The following is a 19446-nucleotide window of genomic DNA, read 5'->3' on the forward strand; positions in this document are numbered from 1 at the left end:
CTAAATCGTTCCACCGGAAATAAAGTGACAGTGAGTGACTAGCCGGCCTGTGAGCCAGGCTGGGGACCTGTTTGCCACCAGGGCAATTACAAGAGGTGCTTCAGTGTCATCTTCTGTTACCTGGTTGTGCAAACGTGGGCCCTGGATTGGCAAGTGACTGTCCCGTGTGTGCCCTTTCCCCCAAGCCTAGAATTACTCAAGGAGCTGCTGTTCAGATGGAAAACAGAGCCCCACTATGTGCCTCCCAGAAGGAAATCGCTGCTGCAGCTTCACTGGGGACAGTGCTCCCTGGGCCTCTGTGGTCAAGCCCGTTGCTCCTTTACTGCAAGAGGACAGGGCCTTGGCCCATCAGAGAAGAAACTGAAGTTGGCTTACAGATCACTTTCCTGGATTAAAAAAACAAACAAACTTGCCTTAAAGTTGTGCCTGGAATGACTTTTTTGTGTCAGCCACAGGAGTGTTTTCACAGACTTGTTATAAATGGCCAGCGTTTTCATTACGGACATGAAATAACATGATTTCCCAAACTGGATTGACAGAGTTTGGGGCCAAATCCAGCCCACTGCTCGTTTCTGTTCAAGTCTGATTGGAGCACAGCTATGCTTATAATTTACAGATTGCTGCTTTTGTGCTAGGATGTGGAGAGGAGCTGGTACTGAGAGCATGTGGGCTGGAAGCCGAAAATATTAACTCTCTGCCCCTTTATGGAAGAAAAAATGAGCCCACCCCTATTCCAGAACCTTCCTTGGCATTACTGCAGTCTGACCTGAGGCTCATGTCTCCTGGACTCCTTCCACGTCTGCTCCCTGACATGGGCCCCGCTGCTGGGCATGTGGTTTGAGGCTGCAGTTTCCTCCAGGTCCCCAGGGGCAGCCTGTTGGGCTCTGCCGTGTCTTGTGCCCCTTGGAGCAGAAGGGTTTTCTTTAGAGGCCTCTCTCTCGCAGACTCCCTCCTTTGACGTCCTGCCAGCATTGCCCTGCTGAAGCCTCATTTCTCAGCAGTACTGTTGAAATAGCTGCCCAGGCAGTTTCTTCTCACTCCATACTTTGCAACAACGCCAGGATAATGTTGCTGATGGATGGCTCCTCCTCAAGAACCTCCCTTGGCTCCCCATTGCCTTCCAGATCAAGGGCCTGCCTTCAAGGCCATTTTCTCTCCGCTGACTCCTCTCAGCGCTGTGTGGTCAAAAGGTCTTTGCTTTCCCTAGGGGTTGTCTGAATTTTCCTTCGGGCGTGCCAGGCCTCCTTCCACCTCCGATCTTTGCTCTGGGAATGTCGAGGCACCCCCTTGGCTCCCCCAAATCTGTTACAGTCCAGTTCACCCTTGTTGTCCCGTGGACGTGCTTTTCCCCAGCGCAGTATGTTCTGATCCCCTCGAGCCCTTTGCCTCTCCAGGCCCCTGAATTAGAGGCTGTGTTGTTAGTTGATTGTGTCTTTCTGCTCATCTCAGACTGTAAAGTGCCACAGGCCGGCACTGTGTCCCAGTCCCAGTTAGGCTTCCTGCCTGTGCCAGGGAGCAGGCATTGTGCATGGAATAGAAGACAAAGCACGCACACCAGTGCACCTACTGTGTGCCAGCTGCGGTCGCGTAACACGCACTCAGGCATCATAGTCCCGCTGTGCAGATGTGGAAACAGGCTCAGAACCATCGACTCGGCCAAGTGCTGTCAAAGCTACATTTCTTCCCCGCTTTTAAAAAATATTTTTAAATTAAAGCTTAAAACGCGTGCAATAAAATGTGCAAAGTGGATACATCGTAAGTGTTTAAGTCGCTGCATTATAACATATGCACATCTGTCAAAGGCAGATTTGAACTCAAGGCTCCCCTGCTCCAGTGCCACACTGATGGGACCTGGCTGCACTGTTGCAAACATCACGTATGTGCATCCATGCAGTGTCTGTGTGCACACACACCTCTGCCTCCCTGCCTACTGGGGTCCCCCTGGGGAGCTTTGAAAGGCCTCCTGCCCGGGCCCAGCTCACAGGGTACATCAGTCTTGGCTGTCGTGGGGGTGGAGAGGCAGGTGCTGGTGCTTTTCAAAAACTTTCCAGATGATTCTGCTTTAGGCCCAGGCCCCCCGCACATGGGTGTAGGGAAGCCAAAGGGCTCACGGGAATAATTCCAGCTCCTGGTGCTGCTCTGAGGAGCTTGGCGTCTGACTGTGTCCCTGGCAGCCTGACCCTTTGGGAGGTGAGCAGGGCTCATCTGCACCTGCTGTGGTCTCTGGCGCCTCGTGTCCTCTGGCATGTTTGACGGCATGACCCGACGGCCTCCCTTTGGGGCTGGACCCCCATCTCTGCAGCTGGCCTGACCGAACCCCAGGCACCTAAGAGGTGAGCCTTTCCCAAGCGCGGCCTACCTTCCCCATACAGGGCAGTTTCTCTCTGAACGGAAACGAGGGGGTGCCTTCAGTGGGTATCTAATTTTTAAAAAACTAACTTTTTTTTTTTTTTTTTTTAACCTTCATCTGAGGATATTTTTCCATTTATTTTATTTATTATTATTTTTTAGGGAGAGAGAGAGAGAAAAACATCGATTACTTGCCTCCCCATGTAGACCGACTGGGGCCGGGATCGAACCTGCAGCCCAGGTCCTGGGCCCTTGACCGGGAATGGGACCTGTGACCTTTCGGCCATCGGGTCGAGATGTTCTAACCACTGACTCAGACCTGCCAGGGCTAAAAAAAATAAGCTCTTTCATCCTGAGCGGGGTGGGTTTGCTGTAGAGAGGGGCCCAGGGGGGCTGCGGTTCCCAAAGCCAGACGCCCTGATCAGCACCATTGGCATCACCCGGCGCTTGTTACAACGATCAGCCCTTAGATCATTCCAGAGCCGCCCATCCACTCCCTCTGGGGTGGGAGCCCAGCAGGCCAGAAGCCTCGGGTGACTTTGCTGCCACCCAAGGATGACAACCACAGCTCTGGGGGGACCCCTGCAGTGCCAGTGTGTGGTCCTCAGTCCCCGGTGGGCATGAGACCCCTGGAGCTTTATAAAACCTCAGACTCCCGGCCCTCCACTCAGGGTTGGGGACTCTGTTTTTTACCAGGGGTTCCAGGAGATTTTGAGATGCACCCCCCCCTTTTTTTTTTTTTAATTGTGGCAGTAGAAACCTGATAACTGTTGCATTCTTTTAATAACTTCATATTTACTTGGCACAGGGCAAGGACACTTCCACTTTTGTTTTCCTCCTGGGGTTTTGTCTCCTTGGTCTCCAGCGATCAAGATGTTTTCCAGTAGTTCTGAAGGGAAGACGGTCGTTCCCTTTAGGACCCATGTCCCTCGAACAAAGACGGATTGCTCACTGCCACACAAGAGCCACAAGTGGGGGGTGTGGCCTCGTGCATGCTTAACCCCATCTTCTCAAAATTGCATTTTAAGTGACTGAAGACATTAGCTTGTGACCTAACTGATCCTTTCCTGAGGCTGAGTCACGGAGGCGAAGACCCCACTTATTCCTGTCACCCCTGCAGGCCGCCCTGCCAAGAGCAGGCTGCAGGCACAGGCGTCAGCTCTCTCTCAAAAAAAAAAGCTGATTATTTGTCTTTTGCCCACAGCTGTCTCCATCCCTCCACCCTTATCTGTCATCATAAATGTCCACACCTGCGTGATAGTTTATGACAGGGCACACCTGCTCAAAAGGAGCGGTTGTCGTGTTTCAGATATGCTGCCAAGGCCGGGTGTCGTTAAGCCTCGTGGCAGAAATGAAATAGGGCTCTGCTGTCCCTTGTCCCCCCCGCCCACCCCTTCCTGCCACTTTCACTGTCCTTTACTCTTGTGGTGGAGACCACCAGGCCGCAGACCCACCAGCCTGCTCCAGGTGACTCTAGGGGACCCAGGGGACCCTGCCTGGGTGTGTCCCTGCTTGATTCTGCATCTGGCCTTTTCTGGGCATCACCCCAATGGCCTGGGTGCCACTCCGGGGCCCCCACCTGCCAGGCAGTCAGGCTGCCTGCCTTGAGGTCCCCGCCACACCGCAGTCCCTGTTATAGGCCTTGTGTTACCAGGGAAAGGGGTGACTGAATGAAGCCTTTGCTTTTACTCAGACCTTTCAGGACCTTTGGGGGAGTCTTGGAAAGCCCTTTTAATGAGACCAGCCCCCGCTAAACCTCTTTTCTCGACAATTGCAAATACTTGGTGTTTGGAAAAGAATTATCCAGCCACATAACTAGGGCTGAGTTGTGAGCTGGCCTTGACTGGGTTAGAAAGCACCGTGGAAATGGGAATCAGAATTGGAGCACAAGTGACAGAGGGGTACCCAGATGTCCTGTCGTTGGTCATGGCGGGGGGAGGGGGGGGGGCTGTGTCAGTGCTGGACCCCTGCTCCGCTGAGGGGTTGACCACAGTGCTGTGCGCCCCACAAAGTCACCTGGGGGCTTTCACGAAATCCGGGGGCCCAGGCTTCTCCCAGACCAGTTGGTGAGAAACCGGGGGGGCCCAGCCACGTGAAATTTTTCGGGCGTGGGGAGCCTCAGGGCTAGAGGAGCCTGTTGGAAGGTGCGGAGTTGGAAGTAAGGCTGAGGAGGATCACTGGGCTCCTGTTGTTTGTAATAAAGGCAGATGGAGCAGAGGTGTGCTGAGCACCACAGGCGTGCACAGTGTGTGTGTGGGGGCCTGTGCCCTGCAGGGAGGTGTGGTTTCATGGGTGTCCACAACTGTGCACGTTTATACCTTTGAAGGAAGGCTAGGTCCATGGGACCCTCCCTCGTTCCTTAGCACCCCCCCTTCAATGAGCTGACAGCCCAGCCTCCCCAAAAATATAATCCTGCTCTTCCATGCTCCATTTTTTTGTTCATTTTTATTACCACTGTATTGACTCAGATCTCTCCTCTCTCTCTCTTTTAATAATAGCCCAGCCTTTCCCTCTGCCCGCTTTCATTTCTCCACTCCCCCAGCATTCGTCATCCATCCTGTGGCCATCCCTGGGGTCACTCTTAGGCTTGAGAAACCTTTGATGTCCCTTGATGGCCGCAGATAAATGAGAATAGTTGTAGCGAGCGCTTACCCAGCACTTACACACATATGATCTTTACTCCTGCCCCCCGCCCTAAGAGGTCGAACTCGTGTCCACATTTTACAGACTCGGGAAGGTGAGCGCACCGGGTGTCCTGTCGCAGAGCCGGGGTGCACCCAGGCCTTCTGGCCCCCGAGCCCGGCCCTGCGTGCCTCTGCTTTGCTGCCTCCCTGCGCTCCCCTGCCAGGTAGCGAGGGGCTGCTCTGTGTGAAGGGACTTGGCACATATCGTGTCTAATCTTTCCATCCATCCTAGTAGGGGGATGCTGTTCTTATTTCAGAGAAACCAAACAGGTTGAATAACTTGACGCAAGTCACAAAGCTAATAAAGGAAAGAGTAGGTGAGATTCAAACCGGGCGTCCCTCCTTCTGTGATCTGCCCAGGGTTGTCTAATTTCTTTAGGAGGCATCTATCTGACGCCTTATGATTTGTCCCCAGCCCGCCTGGCCTACTGGTGTCCCTTTCGTTATTAAATCACACCGCCTGACTTTTGCTCCCTGTGGTCCCTTGGCGAGCAAGTTCTTCACTCCCTCACTGGGGCTGTCAGAGCTCCCATGACGGGAGCCCTTGTCTTGCTTATACGACCTGGTGTGGAACCTGCAAGCAAAAGGAGAGAAAGGCCATTTACATGACCTCTCCATGGAAGAAGCCTGAACATGAAGCCTCTCCACCTAGTGGGGTGTTTGCAGCGTGAGGGTGACATCCAGCTGCTCTGCGTTGCCTTTCCGCTGGGCCGCATGCTGAGGCCAGGGGACATCTTTTGTTTTTCTATCTTTTGTGACTGGGGCGTTATTGGGCCAACGGCAGATACTCAGTAAATATTTGTTAAGACAAATGTAAGGCAAAGATGGGGAAAGCCTGAAACCGTTCCTTCCGAGGGGCCGTGGTGGGGATATAGGGCCCGGGACAGTCAGGGTGCATCTGCCTGGCAGCCTCTAGGGACACCTGCATCGTTTGGAAATGTCTAGAAGAGAGTGAAGAGCTAATGATTATCCTAAGGAACTCATCTAGCTTGTCTATTTTGCCATCCAGGTTTATTTACTTATTTATTTCTTATTTATTTAGGTTGCTAGCCTCCTGGTGAGAAGCCCCTGGCTCCTGTGTTCCCTCAGAAGGGGCTTTGTAAATAGGCTGTGGTTGGGAGCCTGTAAAAACCATGGGCTTCTGGACTTTTACAGGATGCACGGGCTCTAAATTGCTATGGAGTAGGGGAAATTGTGTTTCCTGAGTAGAGGCAGAGCCTGTCAGGATGGAAAGGGGCCCAGAAAAATTTCATTGCCAGTGAGAAAGTTCATTCTTGAACCATGTCATTAGGGTTGCCACACTAAGGTAACGTTCGCTGGACTCTTCAGATTTAAAACACCCCGCACAGGGGCCTGTTTTGCAGCTGGTACAAGGCCCCAAGTGGGGGGGCCTAGGCGGGGCCTAGGCGGGCGGCGCCCCCGCGAGGCCGGAAGGGAGCTTCCCCCTTGAAGCCCACCGGGATTGACGCTGGGATTCTGGTTTTGCCGCCTGCAGGTGAGCGTGCTGACCACCCTGGAGCGGAGGTTCAACCTGCAGAGCGCGGACGTGGGTGTGATCGCCAGCAGCTTCGAGATCGGGAACCTGGCGCTCATCCTGTTCGTGAGCTACTTCGGGGCTCGCGGGCACCGGCCCCGCCTCATCGGCTGCGGGGGCATCGTCATGGCCCTGGGGGCGCTGCTGTCTGCGTTGCCCGAGTTCCTGACCCACCAGTACAAGTACGAGGCGGGCGAGATCCGCTGGGGCGCCGAGGGCCGCGATGTGTGCGCCGCCAATGGCACTGGCAGCGACCAGGGGCCTGACCCCGACCTCATCTGCCGCAGCCGGACCACCACCAACATGATGTACCTGCTGCTGATCGGGGCCCAGGTGCTCCTGGGCATCGGTGCTACCCCTGTGCAGCCCCTGGGCGTCTCCTACATCGACGACCACGTGCGGAGGAAGGACTCCTCGCTCTATATAGGTAGGAGCAGCCCCGGGGCCGGGGTGCGGTTCCCCTTGCTTTGCGCGCTGCTGGCCATCTGGGCGTGTTGAGAAAGGAAGGAAAGGGGGGGCCTGTGAGCTTTGTATTTTGCCCGGGCACTGGTGCTCAGGCTTGGCTTCAAAAACTTCAGGGATTTTTGAAAGCTGATGTCTGAGTGGCACCCCCAGAAAATGTGGCGTGGTTGGCATGGGGTGCAACCTGGGCGGGATGCGTTTTTAAAAAGCTCCCCAGGGGGTTGCACTGTGCAGAATCTGAGCTCTGTTGTGCTAGAGCGTTGAGAGACCTCGAGAGGGAAGACATGGGCAGGAGGAGTTTTATGGTTTGTCTGCCCTTTTCTTTTCTGCATGTGGACTTTGGGCCCTCTGGCGTTAGCCACCAGGGTAGAGTTGGGCTTGGTATCATCCGGAGTTGGTGACTTGGAGTCATTTTTTTCTGTAATGGGAGTACATACTGGAACTTGGTATTTTGGAAGAAATAAGGTATGCATGAGCTTTTAAAAACTGTTTTGCTCTGTATGAGTTTCTGATATTTTCGACTGGAAGCATAGAATCCGTTTGCAGATATGCGGTTAAAAAGTGGAGAATTGCTCTTACAGGAAGCGGGAGTGTCCCCTCTTTGCAAGGTGGCCCGGACACCCTGGTCATCAGTCACTGCTTCTGGGTCCTGTTGCAAAGCCGTTTGAACGACGAGGGCTGGCCTGCCCTAGCATCTCTGTCTTTTGTTTCCCGAGTATAATTTCGTTTCCCGCAAGCTGTTGGACGGTAGGACACATTCCCAGCCGCTGAGCGCTGAGCTTTGAAAAACTTACCTCTACCCGTGGAAGCTTTGTGCCTCCTAGAAAGCAGTGTGCCTTGAGATATAAAGGTCCTTATAACGTGGAGGTTGGGTTACCGTAGAATTTGACACAAAGCTTCCTATCTGCCAAGCTTCCAGCATACGTTGCCCAAGTTTTCTGAGCCAGGAGGGCCTGGAGGTGCTGTACCCCTGAATGCTGGGGCCTGGAAGTGCTGTACCCCTGAATGCTGATTTTCCTCGGTGCCTTTTCGTCCGAGCCTTGCAGTAGATGCTTTGGGTGAACAAATAGGCCCCAGATGTACGTGTCAGCCCTCTGTGGGTGGGCCCAAGGTGGGAAAGGTGGTACCTGTGAGCCTGGCACGACCTAATAACCATGGGACGCAAAGGAGAAGGGAAGACTGCTCAGGCCAGGGATGGCCAGTCCCTCTCCCCACGCAGCTAGGGGCTCCCATGATTGTGTGTGAAGCTGGGGAGAGGGGTCTAAGGAAATCATTGGCATTTTGTTACTTTTGAAGCTTGAGCAAAAGCCACTCCGTGCGACTCTGTGGCAGACTAGGACATGGGCCCACAGCGTGTGTCTGAAATCGCCTCCCGAGGTCCAGCGGGACAGTTGGCCTCTGACTTGATGGATGTCACCCTAGGGCCCTGGGAGAGAGGTTTTCTGGCGGTGAGAACAGCAAGTAGATAAATCAGAGTGCAGAGAAGGAAATGGAGAGTGAAAGGCTGAGTTCTTGTCTCTGATGATGGGATTAAATAGAAAAATGTCTCCCTGGAATCCCTTCTCAGTCACAGCGCTGCTAAATCGCATCTGCTCGGGGCCTGTGCCCTGAGCTGCAGACTTGGCCCTCTTTTGGGGAGTCTCCCCGGACGCATTGGGCTTTGGTATCTCCCTGCCCTGGATGGGGCCTGGTTGGTGTGTGCAAAGCTTTAAGGTGAGGAGGCATTTTGGTTTCAGGTGGGGGAGGTGGAGGCGTGGGCAGAGGGGCCTTGTCCAGCTCTGAGCTTTTATCTGTGGGATTTGCAGTGAGCCTTTGTCAGGATGAAGGTTTTGGCCAAATTTCTGCTTGGCTGCCCTTTTCCTCTACGGTAGTTAGGCAGTCAGAGAGCATCTGCTGTTTGCATGGTGCATGGACATCTTGGTGGCTCTGGGCCATCTGGCCAAATTCCAAAACAAATGGGGATGGACCCTCCGAGTGTCTCCCTGCGGGTTTCGTGGGCCTTTGTTTCCAGGGACCGGCAGAGAGCAAGCCCCCTGCACGGGTGGCCTCAGTAGGTGCCCTGGTGGCCTTTTATTTCGCGTGTGCTTTGAATTCTTCAGGAGCAAGTTGAGAGGACCGCAGTACATGCAGGATGTAGCTGGTTCATTCATTTATGGCGCAGGTCATAGAAAAGCGTTAGTGACCGTGAGACTGTTAGCATTTATCTGCTGTAAGAGGGATCTAGTTCCTGAAGTCGCTAAATTTGCTTCGGGAAGTATTTGGAGGAGCCCCCTGAAGAGGATCGATGTGAATTAAGGCCTCTTAACCCCCTGCAGAGAGGAGGAAAGTCTGAAGGGACTGGTGCTGGGATTGCGGGCCAAACTGTACCCATTGGGGTGGGCCAGCAGTGTGCCTCTGGGGTGTGGCGCCTGGAAAGCTGGCCAAGGTAGAGAGGCCCGGCCCAGCTGTCTGGGCATAGGCCTGAAAAATGAGCGTGGCTTGGAGATCGAAAGGATTAGAAATATTGCATGTGTCACACACAGCTTGTTCGCAGCTGACCCTTCCCCGTGGATGTCAGCGGGAAAGGGGACTGAAACCGTGCAATGCCCAGGCTGCAAGGCCCTGGTGACAAGACCTGCCCCGGGGCTGCCCGCAGAGTGGGTCGCTAGACGGGTGCCCTCTGCACGTCTGTGGCAGGGCCATCGGCCCCACTGCAAGCAGGGGGGAGTGACGCCTGGCATCTTGAGTCAAGCTGACGTTTTCCACCGACATGACTTCGGGTTTGCCTTGGCCTCTGGTGGCCGAGCCCCTGCCAAGCTCCTCGAGTCCTCGATGGGCCTTCACAAGGGGCTTCTCTGGCTGGCTCTGTTCTGCAGCCGCTTCATTCCAGCCTGGGGAGGCAGCCAAGGGAGCCCATTACCAGGGGACAAAGCCCAGTGAATGGGGACACGGCTCTGCTGGCAGGCCTTTGACTGCGGCACAATGTGGAGCCACGTCTGGCTGCGAGGCTACACAGCAACCCCGGGGGTGACACGTGGCACTCACTGTCTTCCTAGAGGGACGGATCGGGCAGAGTGGCACTGGAGCCACTCGATGGGGTCCAAGAATTGACCCTTTGGGGGTCCACTCATGGCACTAATCCAAGTGGTGACCTTCCCTTCGCCCAGTTTTCTTAGCTGCCCTGCGTCTCCAAGTTCAAAACACACAGCACATTGTATCATAGGCAAGAATAAGTGGCTAATGTCATGGACTCACTGTGGCCTTTTTTTTTCTTTCTAAGCATCACCCAGGGGTATGTTTATTGATTTTTTTGGTGGGGGGAGAGAGAGAGAGAAACGTCGATCAGTTGCCTCCTGAACCCACCCTGACTGGGTATCGAACCTGCAGCCTAGCTATGTGCCCTGACTGGGAATCGAACCCGCAACCGTTCGGTGCATAGGGCGATGCTCCAACCAACCCAGCCCCCGGCCAGGGCATCACCGTGTCCTTTTGTTAGGTTGCTGTGTCAGTTGGTGGTTGTCTTTTGTTTTGTTTTTTGTTTTATGGAGGAATAAGCCAAGATGAGAGTGTTCAAGATTTTAAAAATAACTTTATTTCTAGTTAAAAAGTATTAACACCGTTGACAACTTGCGGAGTAGAAAGAAAGACTCATTGGAAAATAATTATGCTTAGCTTTATGATTGTCTTTTTTTGTGCACTGGTAGTTTCTGCAAAAAATAGCGTTGATAATAAACAGTGCTTTGCAACTTAATTTCTCTCTTAATATTTCATGAACATTTCTCTGTGTCACTAAATATTCTTCTGTGACATTATTACTGCATACTGAACATTCCCTCGTGAATATATACCTCAGTATTTATTGCACTCTATTGTTGGACATGGGATTTTTAATTCTGTGCTGTTATACATGAGGCAGACAGGTAGGCTGTGGTTCTGGGAGGTTAAATAAGTTGCCTAAGGTAGCTTAGCTGGATGGGGCTGTGGTGTTTCTTTCCAGGTGCATCTGGATCCTGTCACCAGGCTGGGGTGGGGCAAAGGGGACCGTGGCCCAGGGGTTAGTGCGAGTCAGGGCATGCCACAGGAGAGCCTGGAAACTTCAGGACGTAAAAATTATAGGAGCCAGGAAGGTGAGAAGGGAGCAGGTGTCTCAGATCTGGGGGGACAGGTACTATTGGAATGGGGAGTGGGTGTCAAAGCCAGACAGAGGGGGGAGTGGGAAGGAGAGGCGAGGCTGGCTCCGGCTAAGAGTCGGGTTAGGGTTCTAGAAGGAGGCTGTGCTTTGAGAGATGGGCACAGGGCAGAGCTGAGGCTCCTGAGGCCGGGGCAGCTGGTATGTTCCGTGAATTGTGGACACTGTACCCTTACGTGGCTGGTCATTTTATTTTTGAACCACGGTGGCCAGTAGGAAATTGGCTTTATGCTGTGTTAGAAACCTGTCTCCTTTCAGCTTGCCACAGGCTGGTGCTGGTTCTGGTGCTGGTTCTGCCCTCTGGACCTGCCCTGAAAAATTGTGATTCCTGTGCCATGTTTTGGTAATTCTTAGAAGGACACCAGTTGGACTGGATGAGGACCTACTCATATGACCTCATTTCACCTTCCTTACCCCTTTCAGGCCCTGTTCCCCAAAACAGTGCAGTTACCTTCTGAGGGTTAGAGCTTTAACGTGTTCATTTCGAGGGGACACGATTCAGCCCATAACAGTTATTACCAAGGGCCCCAGGGCCAAACCCAACCGAGACTCTTGGTCTCTTGTCCTAACTTTTCTATAAGGAGCTGCAGTGTCATGTTGGTTAGTTGGTTGGTTTTTCAAGGCACCCAAGGGATTATTTGTGGGCATAGTTTTTTTTTGTTTTGTTTTTTTACTTTTCATTTTGAAATAAAGAATCACAAGTTGTTGCAAAATCCAGGGAAGTCCCCTGTACCCTTCAGCCACTTTCCCTCTTGGTAACATCTTGCATGACTCTAGTACAATATCAAAATTAGGAAATCGTGCCACTGGTCATCCGTGCTCAGGTTCCACCAGTTTTAGATGCATTCAGGTGTCTGTCTGTGTGTGTGTCTGTGTGTAGCTCTGTGCAGTCGTATGAGGTGTGGGTGCTGTTTGAAAAATGCAGAATGGGCTCCAGATGAAACTAGAACATTTCGAGTCATGCAGGTGTGTCCGGCAGACACACACACGTACAACACTGACACGTGTGCACGAAGACACGGAGACAGAGTGTAGGTGGCATGGGAGCTGCGGGGACCCTCTGCGTGCCCGGGAAGAATGGGACCCTTGCGGGATGTCGGGACACACAGAGCAACCGCTGCAAGTCAGGAGGCCCATGTATCAGGCCTGGATGTGTCATGTTTTCTTTATCACTTATATTGAAACCCAGTGGAGCCCTCCGTGTTCCTGCTAATGATGCAAAGAAAATTATTCTCAGATTTCATTTGCCAGTTGTTGGTTTAGTGCAAAGGTCACTCTAATACCAGCCAGCAACCGGAAAAAACCCCCCCCAAATTTTGCTTGAGAGCCCTGGGAGACCCCAGAGTTATTTTGCTTCTGATGAGTTTTTATTTTAACCTGACATTGGGTAAAATGTGTTTTAACTCTCCAAAGAGCCTGGGTCCGGTATGGATCAGATACCCAGTGACTGCAGTTCATCTGGAAAAATAATTAAACAGCTGTCCCCCCTGGGAGCAAGCACAGCTCATTATGCTATTGCAACTTCATTGATGTTGAAGTTTCCCCCATTAATTTCTTTTTCTAAAATTAATGACACTGCGCCACTGGGCAGTTGGCTTGGGCTGTGTTCCGTTTCTGCTGCTCACGTGGCATTTTCAGTGTGTTTGAGCAACGTGCCAGGAAACGTGCATGTGGCTCTTATCTGGCAATTCCATATTTCCTGGGCTGGTAGGTATTGTTCATTTGCAGCCACTCATAACTCATGGCCCGTGGGTCATGGAATCACTGCTGTGCTCACCCAAGGCCTGGGTCACCTTGCACAGGACACCATGCGTGGGCCCTGGAGTCCTCACACCCTTGTGATTGAATTCCTGGCTCCTCCACAGACCTGCCACTGGGATTTTAGAGACATTTCCAGCTGACCTGAGCCTGTTTCTTTATCAGAAAAAACAAAGACCGGGATCGACCTCACAAGGCCTTGCTAGGCCAAGTTTGCATCAGGTATCATGTCTGTGGTGAGGATCATCTTCATGGTCATGACACCTCTATTGCTAGGGATAGAGACTGAGGCAGGAGAAAGTGGTTAACTTATTTAAACACACAGGCAGGTCTATTTACAGGAGCATTTTGATCCCGATTTTCAGCCTGGGGTAAAATCCATCTAGGAGATGTGAGAATAGCAACCTCTTCAGTCCTGAATTCAATCAGCAGGGCTCTTTTTTGCCTGCAGACCGCTTTCTGCAGCTCATCACAAAATACATAAAGTGCTAGTGTTGCCCCAGGGGCAGGCTATCTGGTTTATATGTCATATCTGGAGGCCCCACTTTGTATGCCCGTCGCCCCAATGCGATGTGTTGGTTGCCTTTCTGGGTTCCAGCACATTGCTTCTGAATTTGTTTATAAATATTGGTGCACTATTTTTTATTTTTTTTTAAAGAATGTGTTATTTTAGTCAAGTTGGGAAAAGCAAAAATATAATAAGAAAACTTAAATAATTTATAACCCAGGGACCTATAGAATATACTGTCAAAATTTAGGTTTATTTCACTCCAGCCTTTCTTTGTATATATTTTTACTTAGTTAAGACCATCTCACAAGTAAACCTGCTTTTAGCAATTGATATAGTGTAAACTTTCTGTATATCATAAACAATAGACATTGTTTCAGAGAATTGCATAAGATTTCGTCAATCTAGAAATGCTGAAATTTGTGATTTGGATATTCGGGCGATGAACATCTTCGAGGCTATAGCCTTGTGCACATTTGCTGAAAACTTGAAAAGCTCAGGTTAGTTCAGAGAGATTCAGTGTGAGCTGGAAATCGGCCATTTGGTTTTGCTGTGACTTTTTCCAGAAGATGAACTCAGGGGTGGCAATCCCAGGCGTGGCAGGGGCTCCGCTAGCAAACGAGACTGTGTGAGGCTGGGAAGTGAGGCCCTTGCCTCGTCTATGCCATTCGTTGCCCAGTGTAATGCAAAGTCAGTCTTGGCAGATATTCTGATTTTTAGGAGACTAGAAATGCATATTTTTCAAGCAGACTGAATTGCCAAATTATTTGACATCTTCTGCAAACGCTCTGTGGATCAGCTCCATGTCACATCAGCTCAGACACATCAGGGGCTTGGCATTTGGGGCCCTGTGCTCTAGACCGTCCACATCAGATGGCATCTGTCCTTTGAATAGCAAATAAGTAAATAAGAAAGGAAGGAAGGAAGGAAGGAGGAAAGGAAAGCAGTTGCATGCCCTGAATGGCACAGAGTAAATAGTGGTGTCTGCTGTGGTTCCCAGTGACATGGGCGTTGGGTTGGGGAAGGGGGGGGGGCCTGTTGCACAAACACAGGACACAGGGACAGAAATGAGCGAATGCCTCCTGCCGAGCGAGCCTCTGGGGTGCTCTTCTGGCTGGGGCTTTGCTTCCTGTCTCGGAAAAATGGGAATTTCAGGATGGAAAAGAAAAGAAGTGAAGCCAGCTTTCCAAGCTAAGCATGGCCAGGTGAAGAAAAATGCTGCTCACAGCTCCTTGGGGGGGGTGGGATCCCGAAGCCAGTACCACTTGGGGTTTGTGGGGCCTGTGGATGTGCACTGCCCGTCAAGAGCATCTTTGCTCAGAGATTTTTTTAGAGCCCAGCATCGAAGCCTTTGATAGATAGGATGTAAGACCAGAGAGGCCCAGGCTGACCTAGAGGATTCACAGGAAAGGTGTAGGCCACGCAAGGGCGTTTTCTCTCCATGGAATCACCAGCCTCTTACCTCCTAGTGGAATCAGACCCATTTTATTTTTCTTTTCGGCTGTAACACCGGTATTATTCTTACATAAAAAAGATTCTGAGATATTTTCCTGAATAACATGCGTATTTTTTCTTTAGATTGTTTCTAGACTATGGACTTGTCCTTTCCGAGAGAGAATTATCTTGGTTATTTCCCTCTTTTCCCTTCTCACCTGCAAGAAGCACTGTGCGGGAGCCGGTGCGGGGAAGGGTTAGGTGCCTGTAGAAGGTCATGACTTGCTGTGGGTAACACTGGGATTGGAGGCTGGTGGCCTTCTTCTCAGTGGGACCCGACTCCTTCATTGCCATAGAGAAGTCTTTGGTGTTAGAATGCCTCACGTGAGAGTCTTTGTTGTGGACCTTTCCTTCTGTCTGTCCAGCACCCTGTTGTTTCACTGGGAAACTGCCTCTTCTGATCCCATGTGGTCCCAGCTGGCTGCAGAAATGACCGTGTGGCCCAGGCATGGCCAACCAGGACACAGGGAAGTGCTCTGGTCACTGAGTGGCTGCAGGAGTGAGACACAGTCCACCATGAGGTTTTAAAAATGGGCTCAGAGAGAGAGAGAAAGAAAAAAGACAAAGACTACTGAATGCCCCCAGATTCCAATGTCCACATTTGCTGCTGACACAGAGAACTTGGCCTAGGAATGGTAGAATAGTAGACCAGGGAAAAGACAGGGCAGGAGGGCTCCCTGGATCCAGCCGTGCCTGAAGCTGGCGCTGGCCCTGAGAATCCCTTGAACACGTAAATTATCCCTCCTGACATTTACAGCCATCAGGATGCCGCCTGATCAGGCCTGAATGCTGTCCTGTCATGTAAGTGTTGGGCCGAATTGCGTCCCTCTTGAGGTTTGACCAAGGACCTTCCACTAGGGAAAGTGTTTTTGTCCAAGGAAACACACAAAAGGCAGCTGTCCCCTGATCAAAGTCGGTCACAACAGCAAGATGTTCACTCATGATGCTCTAAAGACCCTAAGAGCTCCTGACCTTCTGCAATACAAATCGGTAGCCCTTCCTGTCATTATTTCATAAACATTTAATTTGCAGGACAGGGGCTCAGAGGCCAAAAGTGATCCCCCCTCCACTTTGCCCCCAGCCACCGAAAACAAACAAAAGGAGCTTAAAATAACCTGTTGGCAGGCTCTGGGCGGGGACAGCGAGTGTTTAAATAGCAAATGGCTTATGTGGGCCGGAGAATGTGGAGCTCGCTCGGCTTGTTCAATGGGGCTCTTTATTGAATGGAAAAATCAGAACCAGCCCTGCCTGGCTCCTTGACGTGGGGGGAGTTGCCAAAGCTGCCTTCAGCCCCTCGAAGGACTTTGCACTGTCAGGAGGCAGCCAATTAAAGGAACACGTTTCACTCCCAGCTTGGCTTTGCCATTTCACGCCTGCCAAGCCATGTGTGTCTGTCTGTGGGTCTGTGTGTCTGTGTGCATGTGTCTGAGTCCACATGCAGACAAAAATCTACAGATACCAAAGCATTCGGTGGCTAGTGGACACTCCTAAAAAAGTGAAGTGTACCCTTTAGAGCTGGTGTCCAGGGGTGTATCTAAAAAATGTCAGGAGGAATTGGGCACCACTTGAGGCTGAAGGTTCTAGCATGTGTGTTAGGGGAGGTCCACAACCTTCTAAAATTATATGGAGGTATCTGTGAGCTCTGGTGGGGAAGCTTTCACTGGATCCTCAAGGAGTAGGCCCTGAAAACAGGCATCTTGGGGTGAGACAAGCCAAGGTAGTTGAGGTGATAGGCTGTGTGGAGTGACAGATGGCATTTGGGGACTGGAATGCTGGGCAGGCTCAGTTCTCAGCATCATCTGCTCCCTGGGGAGCCGCTGTGCTTACAACAGGAAGCATCTGAGCGTCACTTAGGACAAAAAGTCAGAATGCGTTCTCTGTGGCATTGGAGACAGTTGTCCTCTGGGCCTGCACCCCCCCCACCCCCACCCCCACCCGAAGTCCACTGGGGCTGAAATTTTCCGTTCCTTCTTTCAGCCTGGCCATGGGTGTTTTGGGTCATATTCAGCAACTTTTCTGTGCTGGTTTGAACTGATGCACAGATAGGACAATCAAAACTTTTGTTTTTGGCTCGAAAAGCAAAAACATTTTCAAAATGCACTTGGATCATTAATAGAATCTGAACTCTCAAAGTCAAAATTTTCCATGCACCCTTACTAAGAAAAATGCTCTTAGGGCAATTTGAAAACTGACCAACAGGCAGGAAGTTCCGAGCCCCCCCCCCCCCAAGTCTTCTGGGTACATGAATAAATTGGGCAAACTTTTTATGGGCAAAACTTATCCCAGCCTTTTTTCGGGGCGGGTGGGTAGTTGATGCCTTTGGGCAACCTTCGTCTGTCTTTGCCATTTACCGTTGCCTCCTGTTTCAGGTGTGGGAGGCATAGGGGGGTTTGGGGTTAGTGCACCCACATCTCTCCCCGAGGAGAGATGCTTTTCTCGCCTTCTCGAGAATGTTCTGTGCATGCGGCGCAGGTGAATGCAGCCCCCCCGCTGCCTCCCTTCCTGGGCAAGGCCTGGAGCTTCAAGAATAGTCACATTTGCCCACCTGCCTTGTGGGCTGTTAATGGACTTTACAGAGGGAATTTGGGTTCCCAGCAAGAGGTCTCATTAGCACAGCAAGGTTCTAATAGATTCTAAAATGGGGCCTGGACACTTGGAACCTTTTAAAGCCCAGCGTCTATTATTAGATCCCAGTCATTTCCCCAACTCCGGCCTCAGTCTGTACATTTGCATCACAGGGGAGAGAACCTTGCCTTGATCCAGCCAGATCAACCGATTGGTCTAGGTGCGCATTAAATAATAACTATGCACCTTGGTGACTTAATTTATTTTTTATTTTTTAACGTTGGCCTTGTTACTGGTTGTGAGCAGGCGTGTAGTTTCAGGATTCACTGCTGTCACGAGGAAAACTGAACAGCCGCCTGCTTATTTAGACAGGTGTAAGCTCATGCGGGTTTGAGGAATGACCGTAGTGACACTGACTGTACCAGCTCCGTTTATGGGGTCGCTGCCGTGTGACAGTCAGAGGACGGGTGCTTTGCATGTGGTCTCTCATTCCACCTTCATAAAGCCCAGGGTGCTAAGGGTGGTTGCTCCCATTGTACAGATGAAGAAACTGAGGCTGAGGGAGGTTAAGCAACTTGTGCGGGGGTCCCAGGGCTCGTTCATGGCAAGGCCTGGATTACTCAGGCCACAGACCATATCTTTCCCTTGTCTTGATCCAGGCTTCCTTCCTCCTCTGTCCTTAGACATCATAATGTCCCCACCAGGATAGCATGGGACCCAAGTGTGCTGTGCTAGGTATAAAAGTAGCTTAACCCGGCTACCTAATTATTTATCTCTGTGCGTGTGTCTCTGTCTGTCTCTCCCTCCCCCCTCCATGCTAAATACCTAGAGCTGGTTGCTGGTTTAGCAGTAAAGTAGGACATGTGTTTCCAGGTGATGTGTTTCTAGACAGGCCAGGGTCTGTCTAGATGGGTGTAAGGTGCTCAGGGCCTGGCTTCCCCATGGGAATTTTTAAAACTCTCATCAGATAAAGCTTCGCCTCCTGCAGAAAACCCACGTGAATTGTTTTCACAGGCTCCCCGTAGTAAAGCGAGAGAGAAGCGCGCTCACCAGATGGCTTTGTTGCATTCCAGGCAGAGTGGCACTTGATTGCTGCACACTCGCGGCTGTTAGGCAACTTGGGCTGGGGCGTTTTCACGCCCAGGCTTGGCTAAGCCAGCTCTGGAACCTGCTAGACCACAGCTGGGATGGAAATGGCAAGAAGGCAGGGTAAAAAAGACACCATGTGTCACGATGGACACACAAGAAAGAAAACTTAAAGGACATGTAGAAGCCAACGAGTTAAAATAATATACTTCCCAAGGCCTTTCAATACAGGAAAATAATCGGTCTCCACAGTGGTTTAGCCCTGGGGAGCCCTGAAGGCCTTGAAAATAGAAGGTGCTTTGAAATGAGCTGTGTTAGCAGAAGAAGGGGCTTCCATGGGATTAGAGGGGGGCAAAGGCCTCCATCCTGGACGGCGTGATGTCCAGGCGGCTGAACACTCTTACCTTGTGCCTTTGAGCCACACTTTCCTGAGCCCTTGTTGGTGGCCTGGCAACAGACCATCTCTTACCGGTCTACCTGGGGGACTGGAAAGAGGGTTTGGGGGTCAGAAACCGGGTGTGAGTGACCAAGGAGTATTGAGGCACAGTTGGCAATTTGAAAGTCTCCTGACTCCAGGTCCATATTTCCGGCTTTTTATTTTATAATTGAAATTTTTTATTAATTGTGATAAACACATAACATAAAATTCACCATCTTAACCATTTTTTATTTAATTATATATTTTTTAAAAATATGTCTTTATTGGTTTCAGAGAGAGGAAGGGAGAGGGAGAGAAAGAGAGAGAAACATCAATGATGAGAGTCATTGATTGGCTGCCTCCTGCAGGCCCCCGACTAGGGATGGAGCCTGCAACCCGGGCCTGTGCCCTGACCGGGAA

The 19446-nt window shown here is 51.2% G+C and overlaps 1 protein-coding gene across 2 annotated transcripts in view; it reads left to right on the plus strand.

The window, feature by feature from the left end:
- The window catches only part of SLCO3A1 (solute carrier organic anion transporter family member 3A1), a 163818-nt gene that overhangs the window by 43006 nt on the left and 101366 nt on the right, over positions 1 to 19446 (plus strand). For both annotated transcript variants that reach the window (XM_087829186.1, XM_087829185.1), the window contains exon 2: positions 6529 to 6994. In XM_087829186.1, the coding sequence (XP_087685312.1) occupies positions 6529 to 6994 (466 nt within the window). The remainder of the gene's footprint in view (positions 1 to 6528; positions 6995 to 19446) is intronic.

Source organism: Miniopterus natalensis, chromosome 22 (genome assembly GCF_054644295.1).
Source record: "Miniopterus natalensis isolate mMinNat1 chromosome 22, mMinNat1.hap1, whole genome shotgun sequence".
NCBI lineage: Eukaryota > Metazoa > Chordata > Mammalia > Chiroptera > Miniopteridae > Miniopterus > Miniopterus natalensis.